Source organism: Octopus bimaculoides, chromosome 28 (genome assembly GCF_046866305.1).
Source record: "Octopus bimaculoides isolate indiv1 chromosome 28, ASM4686630v1, whole genome shotgun sequence".
NCBI classification, from domain to species: Eukaryota; Metazoa; Mollusca; class Cephalopoda; order Octopoda; family Octopodidae; genus Octopus; species Octopus bimaculoides.
This window is the reverse complement of record NC_142955.1, coordinates 1337397-1349896: the sequence shown is the minus strand read 5'-3', so window position 1 is coordinate 1349896 and position 12500 is coordinate 1337397. Positions and strand designations below refer to the sequence as shown.

The 12500-nt window shown below is 36.0% G+C and overlaps 1 protein-coding gene across 2 annotated transcripts in view; it reads right to left on the bottom strand.

Annotated features, from left to right (window-relative positions):
- The window catches only part of LOC106878133 (uncharacterized), a 40297-nt gene that overhangs the window by 1435 nt on the left and 26362 nt on the right, over positions 1-12500 (bottom strand). For both annotated transcript variants that reach the window (XM_089343976.1, XM_089343977.1), the window contains one exon: positions 8809-8963. In XM_089343976.1, coding sequence (XP_089200102.1) covers positions 8809-8963 — 155 coding nt within the window. The remainder of the gene's footprint in view (positions 1-8808; positions 8964-12500) is intronic.

Below are 12500 nucleotides of genomic sequence, written 5' to 3'. Positions count from 1 at the left end.
AGATTATGTTTGCATTTATATTGAGCAGGTTAAGTTGAGGGAGAGAGGCTGTGCAAGTGAGTTTGAGTGATGGTGAGTGTAAGTGTGAGTAAGGGTGAGTGAGCGAGAGTGAAAGTTTGCATTCATATTGATCAGATTAAGATTGTGAGTGTAAGGGTAAAAGAGAGCAAGATGGCACTCATATTGAGTGGGTTAACATTATTTAAGAGAGGTGAGTGAGAGTGAAAGTGAAAGTCTTCGTTTACATTGAGCAACTTAACATTAGTTATGAGGGTGAGTGAGAGTGAATGTGGGTGAGTGTGAGCGTGGATGAAAGTGAGTGAAAGTGTGCAATTACATTGAGCAGGTTAATATTTGTTGTGAGGGAGGATGTGTGAGTGAGGGTGAGCATGAGTGAAGATCAGAGTGAGTGAGGGTGAAAGTTTGCATTTATAAAGTATGGGTTAACAGTTGTTGAATGGTTATGAGGAAGTGGGTATGAGAGGATGTGAGTGTGAGTAAAGATCTGAGTGTGAGGATGAGTGAAGGTTTACTTGTATAAATAGTAGTGTAACATCGGTTGATTGATTATGAAGATGTGAGTGAGTGTATGATAGGATTTGAGAGAGAGTGAAGTGTTTTGAGTAAAGATGAGTGTGAGTATAAGCATCTATTTATATAGTGTAAGAATGTTTCATAGTGAGACGGATACTGAGTGCTTGTGTTGAGTGAGGATGTGATATAAAAATATTTAAAAAATACACACATAAGAATATATATGTATACATACACACACATACGGATATATATATATATAATATATATACATATATACACATATATATATACATATTTAGATAAATATATATATATAAAAATATATACATACATATATATATACACACATATATACATATATATATATATTTAGTCTCTCAGACGAAGGCCTTGATGAATACCACAAGGTATGAAAATACATATTCGCCATTATATTTAATTCTTTATATTGAACACTCAGTATTTCATATATTCAATAAGACATATTCCATATATTCAATAAGACATTCAATACTTCATTTCATTGTACCATCTATTTTTATATTATATATTATATATTCCATATTCTATATCCCACATTAATTTTACAAGAATATAAATAAAACATAAAAAACAGACAGAGTTGGAACTCTTTTAAATAAAATATATTCCTCTATACACGATCATACAAAACCCTTTTTTGTATTTATTTTTACTCACATATATATATATATATATATATATATATATATATATATATATATATATATACACACACAAACATATATGTGTGTGTATATATATATATATACATACATACATACATACATGTAAACAAAAATAACTGTATGTGGTGTACCATTAAATAAGTTAAAAACATAAATGGACAAACAAGGTCATCAGATTCACATGTTATTGGCCCGAGGGTGGCCACCAATAATATTATCACTAAGGACGAAATTGCTTTTCACCCTCTGGCTGATAACTGATGAAGGTTTGGTCATCTTCTGCGTCTGTTTCCCGTTTGTTTGTGCCTTTGTTTTTCAAACACAAATACATACATATGTTTGTATATGTATGTATTTACTCTTTTACTTGTTTCAGTCTTTTGACTGTGGCCATGCTGGAGCACCGCCTTGAGTCGAGCAAATTGACCCCAGGACTTATTCTTTGGAAGCCTAGTATTTATTCTATCGGCCCCTTTTGCCAAACCGCTAAGTTACGGGGACGTAAACACACCAGCATCGGTTGTCAAGCGATGTTGGAGGGACAAACACAGACATACAAACACACACACACACACACACATATCTATATATATATATATATATATATATATATATATATATATATATATATATATACACATATACACGATAGGCTTCTTTCAGTTTCCGTCTACCACATTCACTCACAAGGCTTTGGTCGGCCCGAGACTATAGTAGAAAACACTTTCTCAAGATGCCACGCAATGGGACTGAACCCGGGACCATGTGGTTGGTAAGCAAGCTACTTACCACACAGCCACTCCTACGCCTATGTATGTATATATATATATATATATATATATATATATAGGGAAAGAGAGAGATAGTCTGAAAAGATGTGTTTATCCGCAAAACTGTCATGATTCTGTAAAGCATTTAACTGAGAGGAGACATGTAATTACTGTGGTGAGAAAAAAAAAGCTGGTCGAAAAATAAAATCATTTTGTAACAAACAATATTGAGTCAACTCTCCCCATACACACACATAGGCATACACATGCATACATACATATATATCACTGCTATTATGGTAAATTGTGGTATGTCCAAATGTCACCAAATGCATTTTCTTCAATACTTAATTTTGCTTGGTCAAACTATCGTATCTCTAGCTGCCAAGATATGAAAATTGTTGAAGTGTAGGACAATGGTTTAGCATTTTTTAGAAGTGTTGTAAGTCTCACATACGACAGTTTTGAAAAAATATTTCTGACTGAAAATATCATTCGTGCATGGAGTTAGGATTCTATGCACCCAACAAAGTATTATTATTGTTAAGCTGCAACTGTTGTTAATGTAAGAAGAAATGGAATGGTGAAAATATTCTTTGATTTTCTGAAAAAGCAACGTTTTGGACTTACAACACTTTTGCATAATAGCAACGATATGTATATTTTTTGACTTTTGTTTGTCACTTGACTGCGGCCATGCTTGGGCACCACCTTGAAGGGTTATAGTTGAACAAATTGACCCCCGGGTGTTCTTTTTTTTTGTTTCTTTTCTTGTAAACCCTGGTACTTATCCTATCAGTTTCGTTTGCTGTGCTGCTAAGTTGCAGGTATGTAAATACACCAACACCAGTTGTCAAATGGCAGTGGAGAGACAAGCACAGGTACAAACACATGAGTACACACACACATGCACACAGATATAGACATATACTCTTTACTCTTTTACTTGTTTCAGTCATTTGACTGTGACCATGCTGGAGCATCGCCTTTTTAGTTGAGGAAATCGACCCCAGGATTTATTCTTTGGAAGCCTAGTACTTATTCTATCGGTCTCTTGTCAAGCGATGTTGGGGGGACAAACATAGACACACAAACATACATACACACACACACATACATACATACATACATACATATATATACATATATACGACGGGCTTCTTTCAGTTTCCGTCTACCAAATCCACTCACAAGGCTTTGGTCGGCCCGAGGCTGTAGTAGAAGACACTTGCTCAAGGTGCCATGCAGTGGGACTGAACCTGGAACCATGTGGTTGGTAAGCAAGCTACTTACCACACCGCTACTCCTGCGCCTATATATATATACACATATATATAGATTGTCCAATCCCTGTCCAATTTTTGTTCATCCCTGTCTATCAGTGGTCTGATGAGGATAACTTGGAAGATTTGGCAGCCCCATGGTAGAAACAGCTGTAAGATTTTAGTATTTGTACACTTATCTATTCTTATTCGTTTATCTCTATTTATATACTTATTTACGTATTTATTGGCTTATTTCATTTGTTTACTTGGATCACTTACACATATGATTGTAAACAATTAATAAATGGATATAGTTGACTGTTTACAGGCTGATGTTTGTTGATTGTTTATCCTCTCCATTTTCTTATTTGCCTTATATATATATATAGTAACATTTCCAGCTGGTTAATGACACACAACCTGTGTCCAATATATTGTGAGTAAGGGAGCAAACGACTTCTCTCCTGCTTGGCAAGACCAGTAGACCAAGGTTTCTGGGTCTTTACCCATCATCGGTACTGGATACCTGCCTGCTGGAGATGGCAGTCAATCGACCCTACTCATAATGCACAAACAAAAATGTGGCAGACAGTCACTGATCTCATAATGAGCAAAATAGCTAGTTTTAAAATCTCTAAACAAGATATATATGGTAACAACAGCCGTGTTATAGTGGCAAAGAAAATGTTACCGTCTACTATAGTTATTACTTATATCTTGTTTAAAGATTTTAGAACTATATATATGACAGGCTTCTTTCAGTTTCCAACTACCAAATTCACTCACAAGACTTTGGTTGGCCCTATCATAGTAGAACTAGAAAATACTTGCTGAAGGTGCCAGGCAGTGAGACTGAATCCAGAACCATGTGGTTGGGAAACAAGTATTTTATCATGCAGCCTATATATATATATATATATATATATATACACATACACACACACACACACACACACACACATACAGTTACTACTAATTCTTTGAAAGATGACATTGTGATACATGGCTGTGTGGTTAAGAAACTCGCTTAGCGGTATTTCATCTGTCTTCATGTTCTGAGCTCAAATTTCACCAAGGTCGACTTTGCCTTTCATCTTTTCGGGGTTGATAAATTAAGTACCAGTTGCATACTGGGGTCGGTCTAATCGACTGCCCCCTCCCCCCACTTCCCCCCAAATTTCAGGCCTTGTCTAGAGTAGAAAAGAATAATAATAATAATAATAATGAACCTTTCTGCTAGAGACAGAAAGCCTGAAATCTTTGGGGAGGGGACCCGTCGATCATATTGACCCCCAGTGTTTCATTGGTACTTATTTAATTGATCCTGAAAGGATGAAAGGCAAAGTCCACCTCGGTGAAATTTGAACTTAAAAATGTAGCGATGGGTGAAGTACTGCTAACCATTTCATCCAACATACCAACAATTCTGCCAGCTCAATGCCTTAATAATAATAATAATAATAATAATAATAAATCCTTTCTACTGGAAGTACAAAGCCTCAAATTTGGGGGAGGGGTCCACTTGATTAGACCGATCTCAGTATGCAACTGGTACTTAATTTATCGACCCCCCCCCCCAAAAGAATGAGAGGTCAAATCGAACTCAGCAGAATTTAAACTCAGAATGTAGTGGCAGACGAAATACTGCTAAGCATCTCGTCCAGCGTGGTAATGATTCTGCCAGCTTGCTGTCTTCATAATAATAATAATAATGAGTATCCAGCAGTGTTGTTACAGAAGGTTTGCCTCCTAGGAACACCAAGAATCATGAGCAAAAGATTAAATAATTGAAAAGAACAGACAGCATGGCACCATTGGTTGCCTGTAACAAGCCCACTGTACATTCAAGACATCAGAAGTTCCAACAAATCCTGAATCAAAAAGAAAAATAATTCTAATATGAACACAAGGCGTGAAATTAAAAGGGTGAAGTCTTGTCAATTACATTGACCCCAGTGACCAAATGATACCTATTTTATAGATTTCGAAAGGATGAAAGGTGAAGCTGACCACGGCAGAATTTTAATGCAACAAACCGGAAGAAACGCCAGTGATAAACTGTTATACGATAGGCAAAAAGGCCCGAAGGGATCTTTGTGGTTTTTGTCACTGTTTACAATTTTGTTCCAATTGTTTTCAAATTTGGTTTATGGATTAAGTTTTGTACACTAATTATGAAAATGAAATTCATTTTCCTTATAATAAGAGTACTCAGAGAGCGCAGTCCTCAGTCAAATCGTCCAACCCATGCCAGCATGGAAAGCGGATGTTAAATGATGATGATGATGATGATTAATCAATAGCATTCCCTTTCTCCTAGCTCTCACCACTAACACTCCTCTCTCCCTTTTTTTGCCACACCCTTCTATTAACCACATGACAGCATCAAACATTTGGCCTTAGTGTATTGACATATAGATAGTAATACCCTAGCATTCAAATTAGGGTTGCAGATAGGGTCATAGTGGCTTGGGTGGTAGGGACAGAAGGGTCTGTTTAGTTTGCTGGCTAGCTAGTTTGTCAGTTGGTTGGTTGGTTGGCTGGTATGACTTATGGTGGCAATGGAGATGATGGTGATGAAAGTATGGATTCTGAGTATTATAGAGCAGGGGTTTTCAAACTGTGGTCCACGGACCACGGGGTCCGTGGACAGCAAGTACTTTTTATGGGCAATTTGATTTTATATATGTTTTTTAATTGAAATCTTTTCATTGACAATAAACCTATTTGTTAAATACTGTTAAAGAAATAAATGTAAAAATATGTTATATTAAGCAAACATTTATGTATAAATTTCGTAAGCGTTTATAAGGGGGTCGCTAAGGTAAAGCCTGAAATATAAAGGGGCCTGCAAGTCAAAAAGTTTGAAAACCCCTGCTTTAGATCGTGTCGGTGTATTTTTACACACGGTCAGTTATTTGTCGTTATCAATAGAACAACGGACTCCAGTTATTTGAAAATTAGTGTCGTCCAAACAGAAAATATCGTCAACAAAGATAAAAAGGGGTCCGCAAGTCAAAAAGCTTGAAAACCCCTGTTATAGAGGACAATGATTACGATCATAATTATAAAGAGACTGATGATGGTAAAACTTAATATCTCTATGATGGTGACACTGTTAATGATGGTGATGACAACGAGCTGAAAGATCATGTCGTGGTTGATGACAGCAGTTGTTATTATCATTACCTCTACCTTAGCGAAAGCGGAGGTATTGTTTTCAGTCGTGTTTGTTTGTTTATTTCTCCTTGGACAAGATATCTCAAGAACCACTGGATGGATTCTGATGAAACCGTCAGGGATGTTTGGCCTCGTAACTGGCACAAACTGATTAGATTCTGAGATCGATCTGGCACTGGACAAGGATTCTGGATTATTTTTCCGGTTTTTCTCCCCCTTAATTTTTGAGAGCGGTCAGGTTCATTTTTAGTATTCTTGTTTGTGAGATCAGTCAGGTTTATTTCAGATATTCTCATTTAAAAAAATCATCTCTGGCTAATTATTGTTTAGGCTACGGGCTGAATTACTTATTACTGGAATAGGACTGGTACTTATAAGAAAAAAAAAATTAATTAATAAACATGAAAACTGAAAAAAATTAAACATTTTAGTGAATCTGATAACATTTTTATAACAAACCATACCATTCCTATTGTGGAGGCTAAAAGTCAACAATGTGTTGAACTATTGAATCAAAGGGATCTAACTCTTTTAATCCAATCTCTTGTCGCCACATTAACCCAATTTTTTTAGTGGGGAGATAACCCAGTTTTTAATGGGGGTGAGATAATCAAAAACTAACATTCTTTCTGACAAAGAGCATATGCTCAAAACATCAAAGACTTTTCCATTTTTCCTGAGCATTAAACTAACACATCTGCTTGTTGTTCCTTCATTTATCTTTTGTTTTCAGACCTGTTAGAAATAGCAACAACATATCCCTCTAATCACACTTTACTGTCTTACGTATGCATGAATCCAATGAGGGAGATCTCTGCATTATAACTCGACCTGGTTGAAATAGCAGCTAAATCTCCCTCAAATCATACCATACGCTTTTCTGTGCTAAAAAGAGAAAGCAAATCTCTTAAATCACTCCCTATGTATGTATGAGCCAATGAGGGAGACCTCTACATGGTAGCTAGACCTGTTAGAAATAGCAGCCAAATCTCCCTTAAATTACACCTTACTATCTCATGTGTGTATGAGCCAACGAGAGAGACCTCTACATAGTAGCTAGACCTGTTAGAAATAGCAGCCAAATCTCCCTCAAATTACACCTTACTATCTCATGTGTGTATGAGCCAATGAGGGAGACCTCTACATGGTAGCTCAATCTGGCAGAAATAGCAGCCAAATCTCCCTCAAATCATGTCCTCCTGTCTTCTGTGTGTATGTATGAGCCAGTGAGGGAAACCTCTGCATGGTAGCTAGACCTGGTAGAAATAGCAGCCAAATCTTTCCCAAATTGCACATTAGTGTCTTTAAAAAAAAAAAAAAAAGGATACTTGATATTAGATGGTATTAGATGGATTCAGAATCTCTTTGATCTTAAGACTGCTTGGTCAAAGGTGACCCGGGGTTAAACACTCACATGGTAATGATGACGATGATAGCAGCAGTAGTAGTGGTAGTAGATCTGATGATCATGACAATGAGGTTCACAGTGCTGATGAGGATGATGATGACGATGAGGAGGTGGAAGAGGAGGATGGCAATGGGCAGTGGTGATGTTAGTGGTGGTGGTGGTAGTAGTATCGATAGTAATGGTAGCTCTGATGTGATTTATGATGACAATGGTGTCAGTTTTAGTATTATTATTATTATTATTATTAGTAGTAGTAGTAGTAGTAGTAGTAGAAGTAGTGTTTGGTGGTGGTTGTATTAGTCGTAGTCTGTTGTGAATCAGTCAGTGTGTGTGTGCGCATATGTATATGTGTATGCAGAGAAGTAAGTGTAGGCATATATGTGAGTCTGTTGCTGGATGGATGTGTGTGTATGTATATATATGTGTGTGTGTGTGTATAAGTGTATATATGTGCGTGTGTATATGTATGTGTATATATAAGTGTATATAGTGTGTAGGAGTATGTACATATATAAACATATATACCTGTACATATATATATGTACACACATATATGTATATGTACACACATATATGTATATATACATATATATATATGTAAACACATGCACATATATATGTGCACACATATATGTATGTATGCACACACATGTATATATACATATATATATATATATATATATGTACACACATATATGTAATGTATGTATATATATATATATATATGTGTATATACATATATATATATGTGTGTGTGTGTGTATGCATATATGTATGTATGTACATATATATATACACACACACACATACATCAATATGTGTGCTATTGTATATGGGTGTACAAAAATTTATCTGTCAATTGGCCAGTCAGTGTGTGTATATTTATTTATATATGTGTGTGTGTGTGTGTGTATGTGGTTTTGGGTGGATGCCATTCATACCTGAGGTCCTTGTGGGTGGATGTGGGTGAAGGCATGTTCATGCCTGGCCGAGAGCACTGTGAAGGGGCTAGACATTATAGCTCGGTTTATTGGTGGCGTTCCGTTAGGGGAACTGTTCATACTGCTTTGTGAAGAGTTCGAAGCCACGGTGGATGCTGGAAATGACCAGAGACGATAAACAATCTTATAACGAGTTACTATGGTGACTGTCGTCTTTGTGAGTGCGTTTGGGGTTCATGGGTGTATGTATGTTACATTGATCATGCGTATGTATATATATATATACACATATATATGTATATATATATATGTGTATATATATGTGTATATATATATGTGTATATATATATATATGTGTGTATATATATGTGTATATATATATATATGTGTATATATATATATATGTGTATATATATATGTGTGTATATATATATGTATACATATATATATGTATATATATATGTGTATATATATGTATATATATATATATATATGTATACATATATATATGTATATATATTTATATGTATATATATATATGTATACATATATATGTATATATATATATTTATATATATTTATACACACACATACACATGTAGGATGGTTTATATGTGATGTTATGTATGTATATATATAATATGCATATGTGTATATATTTATACATGCATATGAGTGTGTGTGTGCATATATATATATATATATATACGCACACATACATATATATGTACATACACAAACATATATAGATATACAAAAGGACATGAAATAATATATGTATATATATATACACACATATATGTATGTATATATATATATATATATATATATATATATATATACACACACTCATATACGCACATACACATCTGTTTAAGTGTGTATATATGAATGTATATATATGTGTGTGAGTATATAAATATATATATTTGTATGTAATGAAAAAGATGAAAGGGGGCGTTAGTTTGATGCCAGCAGGGTGAATAGAGAGCAAGAGAAGAATGATGGGCGGTGGGAGGGAGAGGGCAGGGTTTTGTAGGGGGCATAGAGTGGGGCCGCCATTGGAAATTGGAGGGTGTTACCTAAAATTAGGGACCGACAAAAAACAAAAAGGAAGAAAGGCTGTAAGATAATTCGAACGAAATACATGATGTCATCCATGAAGCAAATTAAATGAGATCCCTTACGTGACCCCATGAAGCAGTAGGCTATATTTGAATCGTTGGTGGTTGTCGTGTAATGAATATCTATAGTGAGGTGCTATGATAAAACCTATTCTACTGAAATTTGAGTTATAAAGTTCCTTTCTACCATAGGTGCAGTCGTGGCCATGTGGTGAGAAGCTTGTGTCCCAACCACATGGTTCTGGGTTCACTCCCACTGTGTGGCACCTTGGGCAAGTGTCTTCTACTATAACCCCAGGCCGACCAAAGCCTTGTCAGTGGATTTGGTAGACGGAAACTGAAAGAAGCCCCTTGTGTGTGTACATATATATGTATATATATATATTTATAGGTGCAGGCGTGGTTGTGTGATAAGAAGCTTGCTTCCCAACCACATGGTTCTGGGTTCAGTCCTGTTGCATGGCACCTTGGGCAATTGTCTTCTACTATAGCCTTGGGCTGACCAAAGCCTTGTGAGTGGATTTGGTAGATGGAAACTGAAAGAATCCCGTCGTATATATGTATATATGCGTATATATATATATATATATATATATATATATATATATACATGTGTGTATATGTTTGTGTGTCTGTGTTTGTCCCTCCAACATCGCTTGACAACTGATGCTGGTGTGTTTACGTCCTTGTAACTTAGCGGCAAAAGAGACCGATAGAATGAGTACTAGGATTACAAAGAATAAGTCCTGGGGTCGATTTGTTTGACTGAAAGGCGGTGCTCCAGCATGGCCGCAGTAAATTGACTAAAACAAGTGAAAGATTGAAGAAAAGAATTTATACATTCTATTACAGGCACAAGGCCTGAAATTCTTTTTGGAGTGGGGGGGGGGGTCTAGTCGATAGCATGGACTCAGTATGCAACTTCTGCTTCATATCACCACGCCCAAAGGGATGAAAGGTAAATCCGACATTGACAGAAATTGAATTCAGAGTGTAAAGACAAATGGAAGAACACGAAGCGTTCTGCCTGTCATTCTAACAATATTACTAGCTCACCACCTTACATTTGTATACTAACGCAACACAATGGAATAGAGTGCCTCTAAAATGTTGGATGCAGTCAGCTTTTAGAGAACTGCATCAATTACTCATCTATTCTTGAAACAGTTGTTAAGGAAAATTTGCATTGTTTCTTCCTTCCTCTCTTCTCTGGTTGCCAGGTTTTTCCTGTGGTGGCGTGCTTCTACCTCCCGAACTATGCCATATCAATGTTATGGATTTACCTTGTGTGTACTAGTGTATTCCAAGTGTATGCCAGTGTATTCCAGGTATATTCCAGGTGTATACAAGTGTATATTGCAGCCATTTTCCTTTCATGGATCTTTTTCCGATTTTTTTGTGAATGAAACTTAAAGCATTCGTTCCCCCCTATGTGTTGTCATCATCATCATTTAACATCCGCTTTCCATGCTAGCATGGGTTGGACAATTCGACTGAGGACTGGTGAAACCAGATGGCTACACCAGGTGGTTACACCAGGCTATATATATATATATATATATATATATATATCACTTGCTCACATGATTAACTAGACTATCAGATGTTGTTATACATTGCTGGTCACAGTGCACTTCACACCATGTATGTACTTACTTATGTAAACACACACACACATATATAGAGATATACATACATATGTATGTATACACATACATACGCATACATATATATATATATATATATATATATATATATACACACACATCTATATACATAAATGCACAAATACATAATACTAATACACACATATATATTGTTTTACTTGTTTCAAGCATTTGAACATGACCATGCGGGAGCACCACCATAAGATATATATACATATACACATTCATGCACACATACATAATACTAATACATACATACATATGTAATACTACAACTATTACTACTACTACTACTACTAGTATTACTGCTACTACTACTAATACTGCTGCTGCTGTCATGAAGAGGGACGAACATCAGTTGGCTATGATGTGAAGGGCCATGAAATGATCCATGGTTCGGAATATCAAAGTGTGAGCACATCTGAAACGAGCTATTCGTAAAAGCGAGACGAGAGCAAACTGTGTGACTGCAAAATACCGAAAGCATGGATTCTGCTGGGCCAGGCAGGTCACCAAAGGTCACAGACTAACTGGAGGATCTGTGCATTTGTTGAAGTGAGAGACAAGAAGTCAGAAAAGGTTTCTCAAAAAAAAAAAAAAAAAAATATTCGTGATTGAAGGAGGCAACATGGAAAAATAAAAGGAGCAATCAAGAAAGAATTTGGAAACGTATTGTGACAAGTGATGTGTAACAACATTCAACAGGTTGACTGATACAGTGATATATGTCTGTGTGTTGTGTGTGTGTGTGTGTATGTATATATATATATATATATATATATATAGGCACAGGAGTGGCTGTGTGGTAAGTAGCTTCCTTACCAAATATGTGTTCTGGGTTCAGTCCCACTGCGTGGCACCTTGGGCAAGTGTCTTCTACTGTAGCCTCGAGCCGAACAAA